Source organism: Malaclemys terrapin, chromosome 3 (assembly GCF_027887155.1).
Source record: "Malaclemys terrapin pileata isolate rMalTer1 chromosome 3, rMalTer1.hap1, whole genome shotgun sequence".
Taxonomy (NCBI): Eukaryota; Metazoa; Chordata; order Testudines; family Emydidae; genus Malaclemys; species Malaclemys terrapin.
Window position 1 is genome coordinate 161,378,100 of NC_071507.1, and position 21,854 is coordinate 161,399,953.

General features: G+C 38.9%; 1 protein-coding gene across 13 annotated transcripts in view; it reads left to right on the forward strand.

Annotated features, from left to right (window-relative positions):
* Positions 1 to 21,854, forward strand: part of DST (dystonin) — a 432,436-nt gene that overhangs the window by 220,869 nt on the left and 189,713 nt on the right. For 10 of the 13 annotated variants that reach the window (XM_054022022.1, XM_054022027.1, XM_054022023.1 and 7 more), the window contains 18 exons: positions 3,811 to 3,923; positions 5,049 to 5,155; positions 5,856 to 5,975; positions 6,677 to 6,772; positions 6,863 to 6,990; positions 11,006 to 11,099; positions 11,421 to 11,575; positions 12,908 to 13,367; positions 13,469 to 13,597; positions 13,821 to 13,898; positions 13,987 to 14,148; positions 14,247 to 14,351; positions 16,199 to 16,294; positions 17,557 to 17,682; positions 18,081 to 18,233; positions 18,488 to 18,642; positions 18,872 to 18,998; positions 21,274 to 21,457. In XM_054022022.1, the coding sequence (XP_053877997.1) occupies positions 3,811 to 3,923; positions 5,049 to 5,155; positions 5,856 to 5,975; positions 6,677 to 6,772; positions 6,863 to 6,990; positions 11,006 to 11,099; positions 11,421 to 11,575; positions 12,908 to 13,367; positions 13,469 to 13,597; positions 13,821 to 13,898; positions 13,987 to 14,148; positions 14,247 to 14,351; positions 16,199 to 16,294; positions 17,557 to 17,682; positions 18,081 to 18,233; positions 18,488 to 18,642; positions 18,872 to 18,998; positions 21,274 to 21,457 (2,588 nt within the window). Of the gene's footprint in view, positions 1 to 3,810; positions 3,924 to 5,048; positions 5,156 to 5,855; positions 5,976 to 6,676; positions 6,773 to 6,862; positions 6,991 to 10,654; positions 10,903 to 11,005; positions 11,100 to 11,420; positions 11,576 to 12,907; positions 13,368 to 13,468; positions 13,598 to 13,820; positions 13,899 to 13,986; positions 14,149 to 14,246; positions 14,352 to 16,198; positions 16,295 to 17,556; positions 17,683 to 18,080; positions 18,234 to 18,487; positions 18,643 to 18,871; positions 18,999 to 21,273; positions 21,458 to 21,854 lie in introns of those variants that run through there. The other 3 variants (XM_054022026.1, XM_054022033.1, XM_054022032.1) reach the window with 2 other exon arrangements.

Genomic DNA, 21,854 nt, shown 5'->3' on the forward strand with positions numbered 1-21,854 from the left:
ATACTCTCAAAAGGAATCTTCTGAGCATGCCCAGAAAGAACTGCCATACTAGGTTGATGGACAGGGGCTTTTGGTGAACTGAAGGGTAATAAGCTTATGTTTGGAGAGCAATGAAGTGCTTAAAAATCACAAGAGGAACCCTCTTTAAAGAAAAAGGCAGTTGTTTATTGATTTTGTGGCTCTTTTGTTCATGTAGGGGCTGGGATCAGACGAAAAGTCTAACTGAGATGAGGGGGTAGGCACCCTTTTCTCTGGCCCTAAACTTCACTGCAACTTGTCCTGTTTGGAAAGAAGAGATGGTGACTGGCTAGGGATGGAGGCACCATGTCTCCTCTGAAGTTTCAAAATACTTCCGTTTGCACTTCTATTCCCCTATAAAAGATGCACCCTTGATTTTCAGTTTTAAAACTTGTTTTCTCCATTGTCCAAATTCCAAAGGAACTCATTTTCAGTGAATCAGCCTCCAAGCTATGTTTCTGTAGACAAGGACAGAGCCAATATGCTGAATGGAGCCTGTAGGTAAATATAAACTAGTTATTGTAGGTAGGCACAAAACGTATGGGATATACAGCTGATTAAAAATAGGATGGCTTTCACCGCAAATTTTTACTTTAATAAAATGAGGCCATGTTGTCTAGTGGATAGGGCAGTGGAGTGGGACTCAGGAGACCAGAGTTCTGTTTCCTGCCATTAGTTTGGTACATCACGTCTCTCCTTGTGCTGTAAGTTTCCCCATCTGTAAATTGAGGATAATTATACTGACCTCCTTCGTAAAGCCCTTTGAAATCTAGGGATAGAAGATGCTATATAAGAACCAAATATTATTATTATTATTTTATTATAATGGGGATATGAGTATCCATGTTTTGTGCAGAGTTTTGGAGATATGAATGTATGTATTGTGGCAAATTGCCAGCACTACTATGATGGGTTTCGCGCTTTCTCTTCTTGGGGGGTGGGTTCAGGGCACCATTTCTTGCCCCTGAACTGGAATATTAACAGCCCCACTAGTGTCCTATAGGAGGGGAGTGGAGAGGGAGGGACCCGGGCCCGCCCTCTACTCCAGGTCCCAGCCCAGGGGCCCTAGGGATAGTGGTAAACCACTTGAACTAGCGGTTCCTTCCCTTGGGCTACTTCCCTCTCCTGCCCTTCAACTTGTGTGTGTGTCGGGGGGGGGGGGGAGCTTCCTGCCCTCCCTCTGCACAAGCCAAGTGTCCCTTTACCTAGGGTCTTGGTCTTCTTAGCCCACCGCAGCCAAACTTTCCTCTGCTTCCCTCCAAACTGCTCTCTGCTCCAACACCAATCCACTCTGTTTCTACTCCTTCACACTGTTCTCTGCTCCAACATCAATCCTCTCTGCTCCAACTCCTTCCCTGTCTGATTGAAGCAAGGGGTTTTTATCAGGTGACTGGCTTCAGGTGCTCTAATTGGCTTCAGGTGCTTTAATTAATCTATAGCAAACTTTCTTCCAGGTACAGGGAATAAGGCTCCCTTCTAACCCTCTCCTGCTGCCCTCTGGCCATACTGTATCACAGTATAAAATGTGTGGTATTTCACTTACATGTTTGTTTTAAGTGTTGGGATGCAGTAGCAGCATTTACCTGAAGTGATTGATGAATGCTACAGCAGTTGTTTTTATTAATTTAACTTTGTCACCATAAGAGACCTCTTCCATTTGAGTACTTTATAGATTTTAGTCAGTGTATTGGAGCTTATTTTTATTATGAAAAGACAAGGCTTTCACACCAACTTGCCCGATCTTGTTCTGCAAGTTGACAGTTGAATAGGTGTCCTTTTGTATTTCGTGCTGGGTTTACCAGCAAGTGTGAAATGCTTGGAAAGAAAGTAGAATGAAAAAACCAACAATATTTTCTGTATGTTTTATACAGAAAATAATATTTTTGTACTGTATGTTGTGAAGTAAATCATTATTAAGCTATAATCTGTATTAGTGTGACCATGACATAGATTAGTGTGTTCCCTTTTCAATAATTATTTATACCTTTCTGTTAATTGCAGTGAAATTCAAAGAATAACATGAGCCTGATTCTGCTCCCATTAAAATCAATAGGGAAAACAAACTCCATCAGGGTAACAGTAGATTAGGATTATGATCAATTTTTTATGAATGTGCCCTCAAGAAAGCACAAGAAAAACTGTGATTCTAACTGCCTGCAAGAACTATAAAAAGAAGAACAGGAGCACTTGTGGCACCTTAGAGACTAACAAATTTATTAGAGCATAAGCTTTCGTGGACTACAGCCCACTTCTTCGGATGCATCCGAAGAAGTGGGCTGTAGTCCACGAAAGCTTATGCTCTAATAAATTTGTTAGTCTCTAAGGTGCCACAAGTGCTCCTGTTCTTCTTTTTGCGGATACAGACTAACACGGCTGCTACTCTGAAACCTGCAAGAACTATATTTCCGGTCACATGGGGTGTAGCAAAGTTAATGTAGCTTTTGGGATAGGGGGGATTGGTGGGCTGGAAAAACACATGATGTATTTATTGTTTTTTGAAAATGTGAAACATTTTGAATGTTTTGCTTCAATGTGTTTCTATTGCAAATGTCTTCAAACTTTTCCTGGTGTAGTTGTATGAAAATGGGCAATTTCTGCCAGGTAGCATTTGCATTTTCCCCCCTCAAGCATAAAAATGAGAAAATTGAGGGAGGGAGCTGATCCCTAAAGCTGACACTCACGTAATCTGTTTTACGGGATCTGAGCATGAAAAAATATAAATGTTTTCATATTTTGATAGACTTGAGTGGGCAACTCCTTTTTTAATGTTAACATTCTCCTCCTGCCATCAGCACTATCAGCTTTATAGGAAGCCATTCAACTCAATCTCAGAGATTCAGCTATGACGAAGACACGATTTCTGCTTCTGGTTTATTTCTTGTCTCTCTTCCTCTCCCTCTCCCACCATTTGGGTTGTTGGTTTTTGTTTTGTTTTAAACATGGGCCTGGTTTTTTTGGTGCAGAGCACCTATGACTTCAGTTGATTTCAGTGGGAGCTGTGGGTGCTCCGCACGTTTGAAAATCACCTCGTCTTCTCATTTGCTAAGGCTGGCAGTGTTCTCGGTGCTGTACAAGGCACTAATGAAGACTATTCCTGTGCTGAGGAATTGACAGTCTAGGAGCCAGACAAATACATACGTGGGAAAGCTAAGGAGCAGTGCTAATTTTGACATTTAAAACATAAAATACGGGGATAGCAATGGTCTGATGTTGGCATGAGTTAGCATTTGTGGACCTCATGAAAAATGTAGGCTTACAGGAAAGCTCTGAACAAGAGACAGAATTGAAAGACATTAAAATAGGGATGTTGTTCCAGGAATGAGGGATTGGGTGGCCCATGAAAGAAGGCATGAAGACAAGAAAGAGGTGAGGGTAGTTTCTTGAGTGCAGCAAAGGGCACAAGGTGGAACACAATAATGACCAGAGTAGATATGTAAGCAGGAGTATACAGACACTTAAAGTGAGGGCCAGAGTCTTAAGCTTGTTTTGGAAGGTGAGAGGGTGCCAGCAGAAGGGAATAATCAGGTTGTAGTTGTCTGCTGCACTGAAAAAATTCTTATTAGGTTATAAAAACTGAACAAACAGAAAGTTTTTTTAAAAAATGTGAAGCAAAAATGGATAGGTGTACACAGCTGTACTTATTATTAGTTACCACATGCTCTTAAAACAGTTTTTTTTTTAGAATAACACTACTCGTTGTAGAGATCTTTTAAAGTACTGCACTGTTCTGTTACAACTATTATATTTTCAAACATGTAAAGACTTACTGTAATTGTTGTTTTTGTTTTACAGGCCGGACCTGATAGACATGAATACCGTTGCTGTTCAAAGCAACCTTGCAAATTTAGAACATGCTTTTTATGTAGCAGAAAAACTAGGTGTCACCAGACTTCTGGATCCGGAAGGTGAGTTGATTCTTAAAGACTTCACTGCAAAACAAGGTGGCATCTCTGAAATGCTTCCAGTTCCACGCTTAGGGCCAGTTGGGCAGAACTGCAGGGACTCGATGCATGGCTGAGACGATGGTGTTCAGAGGACAGATTTAGATTGATTAGAAACTGGGGAACCTTTTGGGAATGGAAGAGCCACAGAAAGGATAGGCTCCACCTAGCCCAAAACAGAACAAGATTGCTGGCAAGTCAAATTAAAAAGCTCATAGAGGATTTTTTAAACTAAGATCTGGGGGAAAGCCAACAGGTGCAGAGGAAGACATGGTTCAGAAAGAGACATCCCTTAGGGGAGGATTTATTAAAAGGGATTCTCTATATCCCAGTAAAAAGGAGAGGATAGAAGTTGATAAAGTACAGGTAGGAACTGAAGAGAAACAATCAAATGAAACAGTCCCATTCATTACATCAAATGAAGGCAGACAACTAAATATTGATACACATAAGTGCTTGTATATGAATGCAAGAAGCCTAAAATTGGTGAACTTGAGTGCCTGGTAATAAATGAGGATATTGATATAATAGGTATCACAGAAACTTAATGGAATGGTGATAATCAGTGCACTGTGGTAATACCAGGGTACAAAAATATATAGGACTGTGTGAGTAGGTTGTGTTGGTGGGGGAGTGCGAAAGAAAGCATAGAGTCAAATATAGTAAAAGTCTTAAATGAATCAAATAGTACCACAGAATCTCTATGGTTAGAAATTCCATGCTTGAATAATAATAATATAGCAGTAGGAATATAATACCATCCATCTGGCCAGGATAGTGACAGTGATTGTGAAATGATCAGGGAGATTAGAGATGCTACAAAAACAGAAAATCTAATAATAATAGGAGATTTCAACCATCCCCATATTAACTTGGTATGTGCCTCTTCAGGATGGGATGCAGAGATAAAATTTCTAGGCACCATTAATGAATGCTTCTTGGAGCCACTGTTGGAAGACAGGATAATGGGCTAGATGAACCATTGGTCTTTATCCAGCTGGTCATTCTTGTTAAAATATAATCTGACCATCTGCAGGCTGTGGAGTATTTGTGAACATTCTTCACCCCAGAATCTTGTTCTGTTCTTAGATGTTGATGTCTCCGCTCCTGATGAGAAGTCAGTAATAACTTATGTGTCATCACTTTATGATGCATTTCCCAAAGTACTGGAAGGCGGCGAAGGCATCAGTGCAAATGTAAGTAAGCGAGTAACACCTATGAAGCATGGCAGCTTCACTGACATGCCTTGATTTTAGAAGGTTTCAACTCAGCATTGCAGTTAGCTACATTCTCCATAGACTGGTATAACAACAATAATAAAATAATACTACAAAATAACACAATTGAAAGTTTTTTCATGTTGTCAATAACTCGACTCTTGGTTTCATGATCTGACTTGGAGCTCCACATGATTTAAAAGACTAACAATAGTGCACTTGGTTTACAGATGAAGACATTGAAGCAGAGAACTTAACTAATAAATAATGATTTGCCCAAAGCCACGGAGAGGCTAGAATCAGAGCTGGGATCGTAACTCAGAATCTTTTGGCTTCCAGTCCGGTGGTCAGACCACTAGGTCACACTCTGTTTATTATCTCCCTTGAATGGTAGTAGAACTAGGAAGCTTCCATGTCACCATTAGAAATAGTTGAGGCCAAATCCTATTGGCTTTACTCATGCAAGTTTCTCAATTGATTTAATTGGGATTTTTTTATGTGGTTATGATAAAGGTACCAGAATATGGTGAATGCCATTTTGGAATTGCTAAGCTTGGGAATTTATTTTGCTGTATGCATCTGAAGCGCTGCATCCTTTTAAACTGAGACTACAAAAGAAATAGAAAAAAAATAAGTTGTTCTTTTTTTCTGATCTGCTGACTGTGATGTGCTTTTCTAGGATGTTGAAGTCAAGTGGGTTGAATACCAGAATATGGTGAACTACCTCATCCAGTGGATCAGGCACCATATCACAATAATGTCTGACAGAACATTTCCAAACAATCCTGTAGAACTGAAGGTGAGACGGGGTCATACACATACTTTGTTTGAAGGATAGTAGAAAAAAATGAAGATTCTTATTTTATGCAATGAAATCAAAGAGCAGCGTAATGTCTTTTTTTTTTTTAATTTAAGAAACCTTGTAGCTTTCCTGAGACCCTGTGTTCCCAAAGTTAAGCTTAGGAGAGTATGATATGGCATTGTTCAAATTATTCACAGGACTCCAAATGTTTATTTTGTAAAAAGATAAAATGTATTAGGTTTGGAAATATTAAATATGCAATACATATGGGCCAGATCCCCTGAGCTGCTGAGGTTCCTTTGTGTCCCTGGAGCAAATGAGATGCCCAGCCAAGTTCGGTTTTATATAAATTCTGTCACCCACCCGCCAGCCACCCTCCCCACCCCCAGATGTTAGCTTGAAAGAGCAGGAGTAGTTCTTTGCATGCATGCACGGATGGTGGCCATGATGAAACCCATTGAAAATCCTACCCTTTGATTATCACCCCTCTCCCCCTGCCCCAGATACAAGAAATGTTTTGTTAGTGTCTTAACCTGCACAAGCAGATTTTTCACTGGTGGGCAAAGAATTTTTTATGCAAATCTTTAATAGAACCATATAAGAACATAAGCCTATTAAACATAATGGAATGTGGTGAAGAAGTAGTAAAATACTCCCTTTTAGGAAATAGCTGGTGATATGTATTTATATTTCTCCAGGCACTTTATAACCAATACTTACAGTTTAAGGAAACAGAAATTCCACCAAAGGAGATAGATAAATCAAAAATTAAACGTCTTTATAAACTGCTGGAGGTAAGCTGTACTTTTTGTACTTCATTATATTCACTGTATAGTATTTCTGGTTTTTTGTTTATGTTAACCAGCAATTATTTGTTTTTGAAGGTCTGGATAGAATTTGGACGCATCAAACTCCCTCAAGGCTACCATCCAAATGATATAGAAAAAGAGTGGGGAAAACTTATTATTGCCATGCTGGAAAGGGAGAAAACCCTTCGACCTGAAGTAGAGCGGTATGCTAGTGAATGTTTGACAGGAGTGGTTCATTTTCTTTCTGCTCTTTTGCCTTACATTGGAAACTGTGGATGTCTTTTCCCTGCTAAAATCTACATTATTATTTTAGCTTGAAGAATGCTCACAGATCTTTTTCAAGCCTGTAGATCTTTTTCTGATCTATAGTTTCAGGATCCATATGGTAATGAGTTGGGGGGTCTCAGCCAGTCCACAATGAATAGTATCTGTGCCTCAATCAAAGTACTTAACTTTAATGAAATTCTCCCCTACACAAAAGGTCATGACAAGGTCTATGCACCACTTAAATTCCATTTAAACCCTATTCTGAGGGCTTAAGGAGAATTTAAGTATGGCACTGGCTTTTTGCCCAGGGATTAATTTCAGCCCATGCACACAAGCATATCTGAAGCTCCGGTTTTTGGGTCAATTCAAACTATATTGCACTCAGGTATATACAAAGCATTTAAACGTACAAAATATTTGAGAGCAATCCTGCATGAGTAGTGGAATATGTGATCTGATGTCTTTTCTATCACGAATGTCTATGATTATGTGTATGTTGAACATTACTGAGATCTTGGGCCAGGCCTAAGAACAGGTTTTGTTTTTGCAGGTACAATTTTGAGACCACAAAAAATTGCACTGGCACAAACAGAGTCCATCACTGGAAATCAGGCCTATTGTGTTTTAGAGGAATTATCTAAACTGAAATGGGCTCCTGGCTACTAAGAGTTTGGGTTAAACTTATCCAAGTGTATGCATAGACCCCTGCAGCAAAGAGTCTGCAGGGGAGAGATTAAAGTGGCAGAAGAGGGGCCAAAGGCACCCAGGTTTGACTGACATATAAGGGTGCTGAATGAACAGGGAGCATGGCTAAGGTGGGTGAGGATGTGCTGATTCAGAACACCCTCTGCTGATGGGGAATGTAAAGCTCCCCCCAACAGGCAGAACAAAACGTAGGAGGACAGTGGTGGAAACACTGACCTGTTCTGATGTGACTTGAGGGTGATTGTGCTGAGGTGTGAGGGTGTGTGAAATTGGCCTATAGTTGTATTCAGACTCACAAAAAGCTTTTATCGTATTTTCAAATTGATTAAGACCTCATAAACATAAACTTCCCTCCACCTCCACATATTTTATATTCATCAAATACATTTCAGTATAACCAAGTTGTCAGTTATGTGGGTCACCACTGCAAGATAAGGAGAGAAATTAATAATCTGAGTAGTGTTAGATCACTGAGACATTTATATTATTGATTGGGTTGGGAAACAGGAGTTTGCCTCATAAACTGATAACTAGTATCCATTGCCAGGGCATATTGCTCTTTGGTACAAACGTGGACCACTGCAGCCTGAACTGCAGAATAGGATTTAATTGTGGCAAAAATGATAGCTGGGCTGATGCTCAAAGATAGTTGTGAGTGAGTGGCTACATCCGGAGCACCCCCTCAAGGCTTGGGCTTACACTATAAGCAGCCTGCCTCGGTTTCCCCCAAAGGGGATTCTTAAACTCCACACAACCCTTTCTGTCTGTTCACAATACCCTTTGCTGCTACTTGGAATCTGAGTTTATTCAGATAAAATCTTTATTAATGATCTGGATAATGGGATTAATTGCGCCCTCAGCAAGTTCGCAGATGACACTAAGCTGGGGGGAGAGGTAGATACGCTGGAGGGTAGGGATAGGGTCCGGAGTGACCTAGACAAATTGGAGGATTGGGCCAAAAGAAATCTGATGAGGCTCAACAAGGACAAGTGCAGATTTCTGCATTTAGGAAGGAAGAATCCCATGCACCACTACAGGCTGGGAACTGACTGGCTAAGCAGCAGTTCTGCAGAAAAGGACCTGGGGATTACATTGGATGAGAAGCTGGATATGAGTTAGCAGTGTGCTCTTGTTGCCAAGAAGGCCAATGGCATATTGGGCTGTATTAGAAGGAGCATTGCCAGCAGATCGAGGGAAGTGATTATTCCCCTCTATTCAGCACTGGTGAGGCCACACCTGGAGTATTGCGTCCGGTTTTGGTCCCCCCAGTACAGAAAGGATGTGGACAAATTGGAGAGAGTCCAGTGGAGGGCAATGAAAATGATTAGAGGGCTGGGGCACATGACTTACGAGGAGAGGCTGAGGGAACTGGGGTTATTTAGTCTGCAGAAGAGAAGAGTGAGGGGGGATTTGATAGCAGCCTTCAATTACCTGAAGGGGGTTCCAAAGAGGATGGAGCTAGGCTGTTCTCAGTGGTGGCAGATGACAGAATAAGAAGCAGTGGTCTCAAGTTGCAGTGGGGAAGGTCTAAGTTGGATATTAGGAAACACTATTTCACTAGGAGGATGGTGAAGCACTGGAATGGGTTACCTAGGGAGGTGGTGGAATCTCCATCCTTATCTGTTTTTAATGTCAGGCTTGACAAAGCCTTGGCTGGGATGATTTAGTTGGTGTTGGTCCTGCTTTGATCAGGGGCTTGGACTAGATGACCTCCTGAGGTCTCTTCCAACCCTAATAGTCTATGATTCTATGAAATAAACTCAAAAATAAAACTCAAAGTCCCAAAATAAATTCCATCCATTTGGATCTCTCTCCGGTGTGCTCTTCAGCCGGTCTCAAGATGTAAGGGGCAAGCCACCCTGTTACAAGGGTAAATTGCTAAAACTCTGTCCCTTAGACTTGTAAACATTAGGAAAACGTCAATTCGGGTGGGTAGCTAGTGGCCAGTTGGAACGTGGAATAATATGTGGTGGGTGAGGAAAGCCTGGTAGCTTGCCTGTAATGGTCAAGGGCCAAACAGAGGTTCCTATTTGTCAAGCTCGTGGGATTGAAACCATCAGAGAGAGAAACCTGCTCAGTCTCTGCGAGGGTAGCTTGTATCCTTTATATTTTTAAAGCAGCAGTGCTGTAATATGGATGTGGTTTTATAGAGGGCTGGAAGCACGAGTTAAAATGGAGAAAAAATCAGTTAAGAATGAAAAGCTGATTTTTATTTATATGTATTTATATATTAAAAATCAAGAAAAATCTGGGTTTTGCCTTCTTTTCCTTATGGTCAGAAAGCCTTGGAGCTGTCAGGTCAGAATGCTGAAGAAAGTAAGGTGATGTCTTCAGGATTACAGTTTGGTGGGACAGGGGAATAAAATAAACATGCTTGTCTGGACAGTAGAACAATAGTAGTGGTTTGGACAGTGTACAAGGGTATAGAGTTTACCAATTATGGGCCTGATGTGTTACTCCCGTTTTACACAGGTGTAACTCTATTAAAATCAGGGGACTCACACCAGCATAAATCTGGAATTTATTGTGGTGATTCAAGCTCTTTTTACTTCTTTTAATATAACTTTTAATTCAAGATTTGCACAACACTGTAGTGAGTTTATAATATAAGTTTGTTCCTTTAGCTTGTTGAAATTGGTTAAGACTTATATTAAATATTTGGCACCTCTATCTCCCAGTGACGCCCTAGTCATTCTGTTTAGTCCATACTTGCAGAGCTTTTCAATGCAAGGTAGGGAAGCCAAACTCAAACTAGCATACATAGCTCTAGGCAAAATCCTTTGAAGAGCCATCAGAGTATTACTTGCTGGGCGTTGAATGTGCATGTTGAAGCCTATTTAAAGAAGGAATGCTGGGTGTTTCAAAAGCCAGTAGAGAGATTTCATCCCTGGAAGCTGTACATTTTGCCAGAGTTTTTTCCTTTTCCATTTTTCAATAGATGTAAATGGCCAAAGGGACAGTGCTCCTGGTGTAAAAATGAACAGCAGTAGTTATGGCTACCACAGTAGCGATTCCTTGTTTAGCAACAGCACTGGCACTCGAACCAGCATTGACTCCAATGAGAATTTCCTTTCTGTGAATTGTGGACCGACACTGATTAATTCTTGTATAAGCTTTGGCAATGGCACTTTAGAGGAATCTAGGTACATTGGCATAAATTCTGGCATTTGATGCAGGATATTTTCTTTTGCATTGCAATGTGGATAATAAATAACATTTTTTTAAATATTCTGTGGTGTCTTTTAGGTTGGAAATGTTGCAGCAAATTGCAAACAGAGTTCAGCGGGACATCCTGGGCTGTGAAGACAAACTGATACTTGCTCGGAATGCTCTGCAGTCTGTAAGTCAAATATGAATTCTCTTTTTGGGTGTGTTTGTGAACTTTTTGGCACTGAAATCTTTACAGTTTTTTAAATCTTACTTTCAGAACTTTTGACTGACTGTTGGAGTAACTGATATTTTCACCTTTTCTGAATGTTTTTTCTTTAGTTAACATTTCTGGAAGAGAATACTGTACGTTACATAGAATTCATTCTAGAAGGTTTTTACCAGTAATTATTTAAGATAAAAAAATAGCTTACAGTGAAAGTAAACCCTCTAAAAGTACTTCTCCATTTAGCTGTAGGATTTAATTGCTGGTATTTATCATTCCAAAACACAGGATACCAAGCGATTAGAATCAGGGCTACAGTTCCAGAATGAAGCAGAGATAGCTGGATATATACTTGAATGTGAGAATCTTCTGCGCCAACAAGTAATTGATGCCCAAATTCTTATTGATGGAAAATATTACCAGGCAGATCAACTGGTACAGAGGTATTTCATACTTTTATTTAAGTGTATAAATACACATTGTGTATGTGTATTGTAGCCCAGAGTGTCAAACCTAAATGCCTGTGGTTAAGCTCCTAAATCCATAATTGGCAGTCCAAATAAAAATAACCAAATGTTCAGAGGTGTTTAGCGCTCACTACTCTTATTGAACTCAATGGGAGCTGCATGTGCTCAGCACTCTGAAAATCAGGTCACTTACCTGGGTGCCATTTAGGTGTTTAACTTTATTAGACACCCAAGTATGAACATTATGGGTGTTTTTATTGGGCTTAAAATGGTTACCCTTAAAACCTACTAATTTTGTTCTAGATCAGGGATCGGCAACCTTTCAGAAGTGGTGTGCCGAGTCTTCATTTATTCACTCTGATTTAAGGTTTCGCATGCCGGTAATACATTTTAACATTTTTAAAAGGTCTCTTTCTATAAGTATATAATATATAACTAAACTATTGTTGTATGTAAAGTAAACAGGGTTTTTAAAATGTTTAAGAAGCTTCATTTAAAATTAAATTAAAATGCAGAGCCTCCCGGACTGGTGGCCAGGAGAGTGCCACTGAAAATCAGCTCGCGTGCCGCCTTCGGCACACGTGCCATAGGTTGCCTATCCCCATTCTAGACAAATAGAGATACGATTTGCATCAGTAGTTGCAGCGTACCCGGAAAGGTAGTAGCAGGCTAACGTCGGTTCACAAACAGCAGTTTGTGCAACCAGAAGCCTACACTGTAGTAATAGGGTGTCATTTTATGGAAAAGCAACATGTCCCCAAAGAGTGGCAGAGTTAAACCTGAATCTGGTGAGAGCAAGCACAGGATATCTGCTTCAGCACTGAGCTGTAAACAACTCCCTGCAGCTAATTAATCCACCCCAGCATGTAGTATCCTGCCTTGCAACAGCAAGATTTCTCTTTTGCTGGTTGTGTCTGGCTTTGCATTTGGTGCATGCTACTGCACATGTTATGTTGGCTTTCTGGGTTATTGCCAGGATTTTGCCCATACTAACACACACAAGTATGCATGTATAGGTGACACAATACATACATGTCACTTTTAGAGCTGTTTACTAGGTAATAATAAATGTGCTAATGTAGAAAGCTTATATTGGAACTACTGTAGTAATAAGTAAAGTCTATAGTAAATAGTAGTACTGAGGTACTGATAGTGTAAATGTATGTTTAACTAGAATATGTAAAACATACAAGATAGCTTTCATTTATATTGCTATTGTTCAGTTAATTATATTGTTTCACAAAAATGCTTTCACAAACTTTCAATGAGATTGTTTTGTTTTCTTTAGTAAATGTAATTTCTTTATAGGGTTGCTAAACTTCGAGATGATCTTATGGCCTTAAGGACCGAATGTTCTTCAATATTCAGCAAGGGGCGCACACTGACAACAGAACAGACGAAGCTGATGATTTCGGGAATAACACAAAGCTTAAACTCAGGATTTGCACCAAACTTAAACCCTGATTTAAACTCTGGAATGACCCAGAATTTAACACCTTTGACTTCTTCCAGTCTGACATCAGGCCTCTCATCAGGTCTTACTTCAAGACTGACTCCAGCAATCACACCAGCTTATACACCAGGCTTTCCACCACGGATAATTCAAACTTATGTAACAGGAGTTGACACCAATGCACTGCAAACACTCAAGCTGATGCAAATCCGAAAGCCCCTCATGAAATCAGCTTTTGTTGATCAAAATTTAACAGAAGAAGAAGTCAACATGAAATTTGTCCAGGACCTCTTGAACTGGGTAGATGAAATGCAGGTAATGTCTTTATGCAAACACCTCTTAGTCTGCTTTAGTCATTTCCTTTATTTTCTGACGAATAATAATGCTTTGGTTAATTTTTCATTTTTGTTTTTAAGGTGCAACTTGATCGAACAGAATGGGGGTCAGATCTGCCAAGCGTTGAAAGCCATTTAGAAAATCATAAAAATGTCCATAGAGCTATAGAAGATTTTGAATCAAGCCTTAAAGAAGCTAAAATCAGTGAGGTACACCACTGTACTTTTTATTTCTTGAGGTTACTTTTTTTAATTGAATTACTCATGAGGTAATTACTGGTTATACAACTGCACTTGGATTTCAGAACCTTTCTTTGGTTTTATGTATGATTGCCAGATGAATTAGCATTATACAAATTAATATAATATTTGAGAATAACTGTTAATGTGGCTAATCTTTTTGTTGTCCTTTAACCTTATCTACTGTACACAGATCCAAATGACTGCCCCTCTTAAACTCAATTATGCAGAAAAATTGCACAAACTGGAGAGTCAGTATGCAAAACTCTTGGTAAGATCATTATATCTCTTTGATGTTCAACTTTTAAATGTGTGTTGCTTTGATAATGGCGGGGTTTTTAAATTAATTTTTTTTTAAGAATACATCAAGAAATCAAGAAAGGCACCTTGATACCCTGCACAATTTTGTGTCCCGTGCCACTGGAGAGCTTATATGGCTGAATGAAAAAGAAGAGGAGGAGGTTGCGTATGACTGGAGTGAAAGAAACTCCAATATATCAAGAAAAAAGGAGTACCATGCAGTAAGCATTGCTAATGTATCCAAAAGGAAATAATTAAATTACATTTAATAATTTAACAAGTTTCTAAAATATCTAATTTTTTTTATTAAAAAAAAAAGGATTTAATGAGAGAACTTGATCAAAAGGAAGAAGTTATTAAATCAGTTCAGGAAATAGCAGAGCAGCTACTCCTGGAAAATCACCCTGCAAGGCTAACTATTGAGGTAAGTCAAGTATAGCGCACAGACCGGAAAACGATATTGTGATTTCAGTCTTCATGACTTTTTGCTGATGGGATAATTCGTTAATAAGTTCAGACAATAAGAGTTTTTTTCCTTTTCTGTGTCCTGCTGTGGCTCTGTGCCTCACTTTAAATGAAATAAGTGTTTTAAACATTTATGGCTAAATCCTGGAGTCCTACTCGGTTTTTACTTAGGGCTAGTCTACACTACCGCTTAATTTACGTTGCACAGGGGTGTGATTATGATGCCCCCCTGAGCGACATAAGTTACAGCAACTTAAATCGGTGTCCACACCGCGCTATGTCAACGGGAGAGCGCTCTCCCGTCGCCATAGCGTGTCTTTGCCGGATGCACTACAGCGGTGCAGTTGGGTAGACTTGCCCGTACTCAAAGCTCCTATTGAAATGTAAGAAGAAGGATTGAGGACTCCATGATGGGCCCTTACAACCATATTTTGCCTTCAACTCTTGCATACAGTTTCCATTGATGTTAATGGGAATTGCACATGCAGATTGAAGGCACAGAATAGCCCTTAATTTGTTTTTCTCCCCCTTTGAGCTGGAAAAGGTATCCCTACAGCATTTCCAGTCACAAATATTTTATCATATTGTTTCCTTTTAAGGTCTGGGGTTTGGTTTCATGACCTTATTATTAATAAATTACAGAAATTGTTTGGACATTGGAATGTAACAAAGTGGCCTGATTTATTTTGGACTTGAATCAGGCTCTATATTGTAGGTAATCTGTTTACATAAAAAATATTGTAGCTACTGTAGGTGCTTTTACAAGCCTCCAAAGGAGAGTGTCAGATTGTTTTCCCTGCAGATACTCATGTCAAGAATAGACAGTAAAGTGGTGCTACAGTAGGACCAATGAAAACAATTATAATACAGAAGGATGAGCTAATCCTTTCAGAGATCAGTACCAACTCTGCATTTTATGATTCTTTCGTTTAAAGAGTTTATTTTTCGTAATATGGAAACAAATGAAGAAAAACCTTTCCTTCCCTTTACATGCACTTGAATGTGGTTAATGAATGGTATTTTTGTAGTGTGGGAATTATTTTCTCTAAAATGGTGTGCTGTTACTAATATATGTATCATTCAATATCAGTCTAATAAACATATATACTACAGAGACAAACCAGTATGGTGGTAGATACGTATGTGAACGTTATAGTCTTTACATTGAAGAGTACAGTGTGTGTGTGCGCGCGCGCGCGTGCGCGGGGAGTGTAATATATTTAAAATTACCACCTTCTGAATTCCCTAGTATGTGCAGATAACAGGACTTTAGAAACTGTCTTTTCATAATAATCAGGCACATAATGGGGTGTTTGCCATGCATTAATGGATCAATCCACCCAGTTGCTGGAAACTCTATGACTTCTGTGCCAGTCAGATGGGGCTGGCTTTAAATGACACTTCTGATTGACTTAAAAATTTTTAGAGCACCCTCTGCTGGCAAATGTTAGGGCAATGCACCCAGTTTTCTATAGAGGTGGTAGGAAAAACATTGTGTAAGAGACAAAGACATTAGTAAAGTTACATTTATTTTTAAATGTTATGCAAAAGTATATATATGCACACATTAGGGCTTCAGAAAACTTTTTTTATTGTCCATACAGCACCACATTTTATGTCTGATTTTTTACTCTATACTTGAACAAAACTCCTACTGTCCGAAGGACAGTTGTGCCTGCGCAAGGAGGGCAGGACCAGACTCTTTTGTTTGTAACATTATTCTTATTTTTTTCTAAAGTTTGCAAGAATGTACATGTTTTAATTTCTGCACGCCTTCCTAAAATGCTTTCTTTTTTCATCTTTAAGGCCTATAGAGCTGCAATGCAGACCCAGTGGAGCTGGATTTTACAGCTGTGTCACTGTGTTGAACAACACTTGAGAGAAAATGCTGCTTATTTTGAGGTAAGTAAGTAAAACAATTAAATCTGTAACACCTTAAAGCACGATGATAGTCAGAAAAGTGACAGGAAGAACAATCAGCCGAGAATATTGGTTATCCTTTCTCAATAACTTTCAGGTCAGATTTTCTCAATTTTTCCATTTATAGCTCAGTACATGGGCCAGATTCCAAGGTAGTGTAAACGGGTGTAGCTCCATTGTCTTCAGTAGAGCTACGTCAGTTTACACCACGGGAGCATTCGGCCTGGTTGTTTTTTTTAAATGCCAGAGCTGCGAATAAATCCAGGATCTGAAAAAGAGGCAGTGTTCTTTCTTCCTCAGGCATCATAACAGTTAATACAGCTTCTGCAACTGGATTCAGGTTGTTGGGTTTGTTGATGATGGACAAGGTAGAACAGAATGGAGCTCATTCTTCCAGGGCTGCACAAACAAGAGCAGAACACGCGTTATCATCAGTAGGGAGCAGAAGGCCCACAGGGAGCTGATGCATTGACTAAGGTTTTGCCATTTTTAGTCACCTTTATGACTATAGCTCCTCTTAAATGATCAGTAAATGATCATTAAGCTACTAATTATTATACACAGTAATGGAAGGTCTTGGTATGCATTGTCTGATTTAGAAAGAACGTTGCATTTTTTTATATTTAATATAGAGAGAATATTTCTTCACACTCTTGAACCTTGTGGAGTCATTTATGCCAGTGCCACATGAGAGCAAAATGAATGTAAATTGCAACAAATCAGAATGGTAGGGCTTTATACTTCACCCACTTTGTATTAATGTAAATAGCTACAAAAGGTAAAAAGACAATGAAGAATCAGGTTCCATCTAATCTATATAATGTTCATAGGAACATACTACTTCATATAGCTTGTTTGCTACATTTTATAACTTTTATTTTATAATCTGTTTTTTAAAACTTAATAGTTGTAAATTCCAGGAGTAGCAAGAATCACTGTTTGAAAATCATTTTCACAGGAACTGTAATTAACTAAAATGTACAGACATAGGGTTACTGATTTTGTTTTCAGATAGTGCGTGCAGTAACTGATTTTCCATGTTTCAGTGATGCATGTCTGCCTTTCTGAGATCAGGAGCAGGTACCTAAACTGCAAGAAGACAATCACTTGAAATTCAAGCTATTGTAAAATATAAAACAGCTTTAAAACCGTTTAGTGGTTTCTTCAAACAACAGTTTTGGCTTAACACTTAGTAAACCTTTCAGTGTTGTTTTTAATTAATGAAAATACATGTCTTACCTCAGTTTTTCAATGATGCCAAAGAAGCCATGGACTATTTAAAGAATTTAAAAGATGCCATACAGCGAAAGTACAGTTGTGATAGGTCCAGCAGCCTTCATAAACTGGAAGATCTTGTTCAGGAGTCCATGGTAAGAATTTAAGAATCTTGTTGACAAAAAGATAAGATTAAACAAGAGTTGTGTAACACGTATCTAGATTTAAAAATTGAATTTGTAAACAACTTACCCAACAAAAGGGAGGTAATAAAATTATAAAATGTAATTTCAGAATGTCTAATTAAACAAGTTTATCCATTTGACCTTGTTTGTTATTATTGTCCTTATTTGTTTGAATACTTCTGTGCCCTTAAAATATACGTTTTTAAACAATAGTGGATATTAAAGGAAACTGATTACTTCATGGAGTTATTTCTGTTCATGTGAAACATGTTATTTTTCAGACACAAAAGCTTTAAAAGCATTAAAGAAGAAGCATTGAGTTCTGGCCATCTCTGGCATTTTTTGTTATTTTCTTAATTGCTCTTTAGGAAGAAAAAGAACAACTCTTGCAGTACAAGAGCACAGTAGCTGGCCTTGTGGGGAAGGCAAAGGCAATAATTCAGCTGAAGCCAAGGAATCCTGATAGTCCACTCAAAACATCCATCCCAATTAAAGCCATCTGTGACTACAGACAAATTGAGGTTAGAACCTTGAATTTCCTAAAATCAATTACAGACGTGAGCCGACAGCTAAAGTTTCATTAATTACATGTTCCTGGAAAACACAAGACTGTAAATATCTTCCGCCCTAGTAAACAGAGCAAATGCTTGTGTTCTGCATTGTTGTTTTTTGTTGTTGTGTCACTTATTTGGTGACACCATTTACAGAAGTGCTTTGTAAGAATAGTTTATAATGCTTAGCTCATTAAATTATTCTGCTTTTCTGTTAAAACTAGATAACCATTTACAAAGATGATGAATGTGTATTAGCGAGCAACTCCCATCGTGCCAAATGGAAAGTCATTAGTCCAAGTGGTAATGAGGCCATGGTTCCATCTGTGTGCTTTACAGTTCCTCCACCAAACAAAGAAGCAATAGACACGGCAAACAGGTAGAAGCAGACTAAAAACAGCTGAAAGTGTGTAATTCCTGTAATAAATATTTTGGTTGTTTTTATTTTTTTAGGGAAGGAGCATTGTCTTGTGATTAGACCAGAGGGAGTCATTTTTGTTTGAACTTATTTGTGTTAAAATAATTTATGCTCTTTTTATTTTCTCCCCTTTTCACATGTGAATACAATTTCAGTCAGTTTTTCTAATCTAATTGTGTGTATGTTTCAGAATTGAACAACATTTTCAGAATGTACTGGCCCTTTGGCATGAATCACATATAAACATGAAGAGCGTGGTTTCCTGGCACTACTTGACAAATGAAATTGAAACTGTTCGAGCTGGTAATGTTGCTTCGGTAGGTACTGCACCAAACTATGTCCCTCTCAGTGTACATTAGTAACTTACTGATACCCAGAAGACTACAACTACAGAAACTATTATAAACTGGAGAAGTTTGTTGTCACTCACATCTTCAATGTGGAGACACAGCTTACAGTGCCTGCTCCGTTTTACCGTGTGCAGTACTCCATCTTGATCTAAGCAGCCTTCACTCTGACACATCGTTTTCTTATGCTGCAGCTTCACCTACTAATGATTGGGGCAATTGCAAGCCCCAGGTTCAGTCCCTGACGCCTGCAGAGGGGTGCATTTGAGTTACCCCATGCTACAGAATTGTACCCTGATACATAGTCTATATTATGTCAGCATTAAAGAGCTGATTAAGATTAGTTTGTTTGAAACAAAATACTGATTTAAATCAAAATATCGAACAGTTCGGCTAAAACAATCTGTCAGACCACTGAACAGCGCAATGTCTGCTTCTGTAAATTTTGTTTTACTTTTATATTACATGAGACTGTTTGTTATACAATACTCAAATATAGCTTTCTTCAATTTGCTGCAAATAACACTTGCAGTACGCATAGTGAGGGGTTATATGCTGTTTCTCACTGTTTCTGGTTGATACAAATGAACCTGCAACCTCCAACAAAAATGCCCTGTTTCTAATCATGTTTGGGTCAGTAACCATTTTCCCATTGATTGCCACATGGCATGGGAGGAGAAATGGTCTAACATAGGCCTATCCCATTGTTGGCACAAAAGATCAGATATGAATTTGGAATAGAATGCATGAACAGACAGCTGTTGTTATGATTGTAATTGTTGTTTTGTGAGGGTCCAGGAATACCAGTGGCTCCAACAGAATCTCAGAGCTGCATACCACCTTGACACTACCTTATTCACACCCAGATGTAACTTGAGTTTGGTGTTTTGGATCCAGTCTCCTGTTCTAGAAGAGAAAGAAACACAGAGCTGTGAATCATGAGCGCATTGAAACCTTGGTAGCCCATGTTATCTCATGGGTCTCCATTAGCGTGTTTATATAGACATTGACACAATTTCCCCAATAGATGACAGGCTTGATCTCCATATGAAAATGCTTGGGGAAGAGGAACAGCTGTCTATCTGGGATCTGTTGGGGGGAATGAGCAAAGTCAGGTTAATGCAGCTCCATCCCTTTATGGTTTAGTAAGTGGGTCAGCAGCATCTCCTGATAAATAGTGGTAAAGGCAACAGATAAATAAAGCATAGATGCTTCTCTATCCATGGACAAGAAGATACACCTGTGTACTGGAAAGCCAAATGTTTAATTGGACTGTAACTTGACCATCACACATCCATATACAGATGATGGTTTGAGGGAAGACATGGATAATGTCTTGGGCTCAAAACATTTATCTCAGAATATGAATGGGTTTTAGATGCTTAGTTATGGTGCTTCTTGCTCATATGCAACTGGTTAAAGTGATTGCCCAATTTCTGGTTGGGAAGGAATTTTCGCTCAAGTCGTATTAGTAGGGTCCCTGAGCTTTTCCCTACATTTTGTGGAGCAGGGGACATCTATTAAGATCAGGTGGGCCTATCCCACACTATTTATGGTGGTAGGACAGGGCATTGATTAATCTAGATTTTATATGGGTTCTTCCCCCCCCCCATGTTTCTAACAGAGAAAATGTGAGTAGTGCAAACTGCCAGTGTTGATTCCAGCTATGCTCCCAAATTATATTTGCTCTTCTGAATCCTGAACATAGGTGATAAAAAGCATGTGCTCTGTTATGAGAGTAATATGTTCTATTATTTGTATTATAACATGATCACATTGAGCCCATGACTATCTGTGGTACACAGGGTGCTTTAGCAAACACGTGAATAATTTTTTACTGACCTATGTGTATTGGCTTTCAGTGAAACATTTGCAGAGAAAGGACACAAGCAATTGTTACTACAAGGTCATTGAAAAGGCTAGAATATTTTAGAGTGCTTCCACAAGAGAAGCTTTTTTTCCTTCATTTTCTACTCCACTATTTATGTTGCATTAGTATCTGACAAATTCCTCAGTCCAGTGGACATACAATCCTCTTCAACTTCATAACACATATTCCCTCCTGAAGCCCCTTCTAGGGTGATATGGCTTTACACTGCTTCAACTGTGCAAGTGCTGTAATGGCAACATCTGGCCCAAACCATGTTGAATTCAATATATGTGATTAGAGAAGTTGTATCACCTTTATCATCTGTACACATTACAAGAATGTCTGGCATTTATACTGATCCATTCTCTATTTTAGATAAAGACAATGTTGCCAGGGGAACATCAGCAGGTTTTAAGCAATTTACAGTCCCGCTTTGATGAGTTTCTGGAAGACAGCCAGGACTCCAAAATCTTTTCAGGCTCAGATATAGCACATCTGGAAAGGGAGGTTAATGTCTGCAAGCAGTACTATCAGGAACTTCTTAAATCTGCAGAAAGAGGTAAGAGCAACTCGCTGGGAAATGTGTAAAAGTTTCCTTAAAAGAGGCTTTATGATACCTGATGAATATTTTGCTTTCTAAATGTGAACTTCAGTGCACTGCATGTTTTATTATGTTAACATCATTAAGACAGACAACTATAATAAATTAGTGAAGAGCTATCATTTAGACAGGTTGCGCTATAAATTCTACTAGAGATGAAGGTGATTTGTTAGTACTACTCAAAGGTGTGCAAAAAACATTTTTCCTGGAAGAATAATTTACCCTCTGGACTGCAGCTTATCATTTGGCCTAGTTTTTCATAGTCTTATTTCTAATGCATTGAAATATATCTTGAATATCTTACTGAGCTCAGAACAGAATTAGAATAGTATTTGACTCTGTTACACAAGAAAAA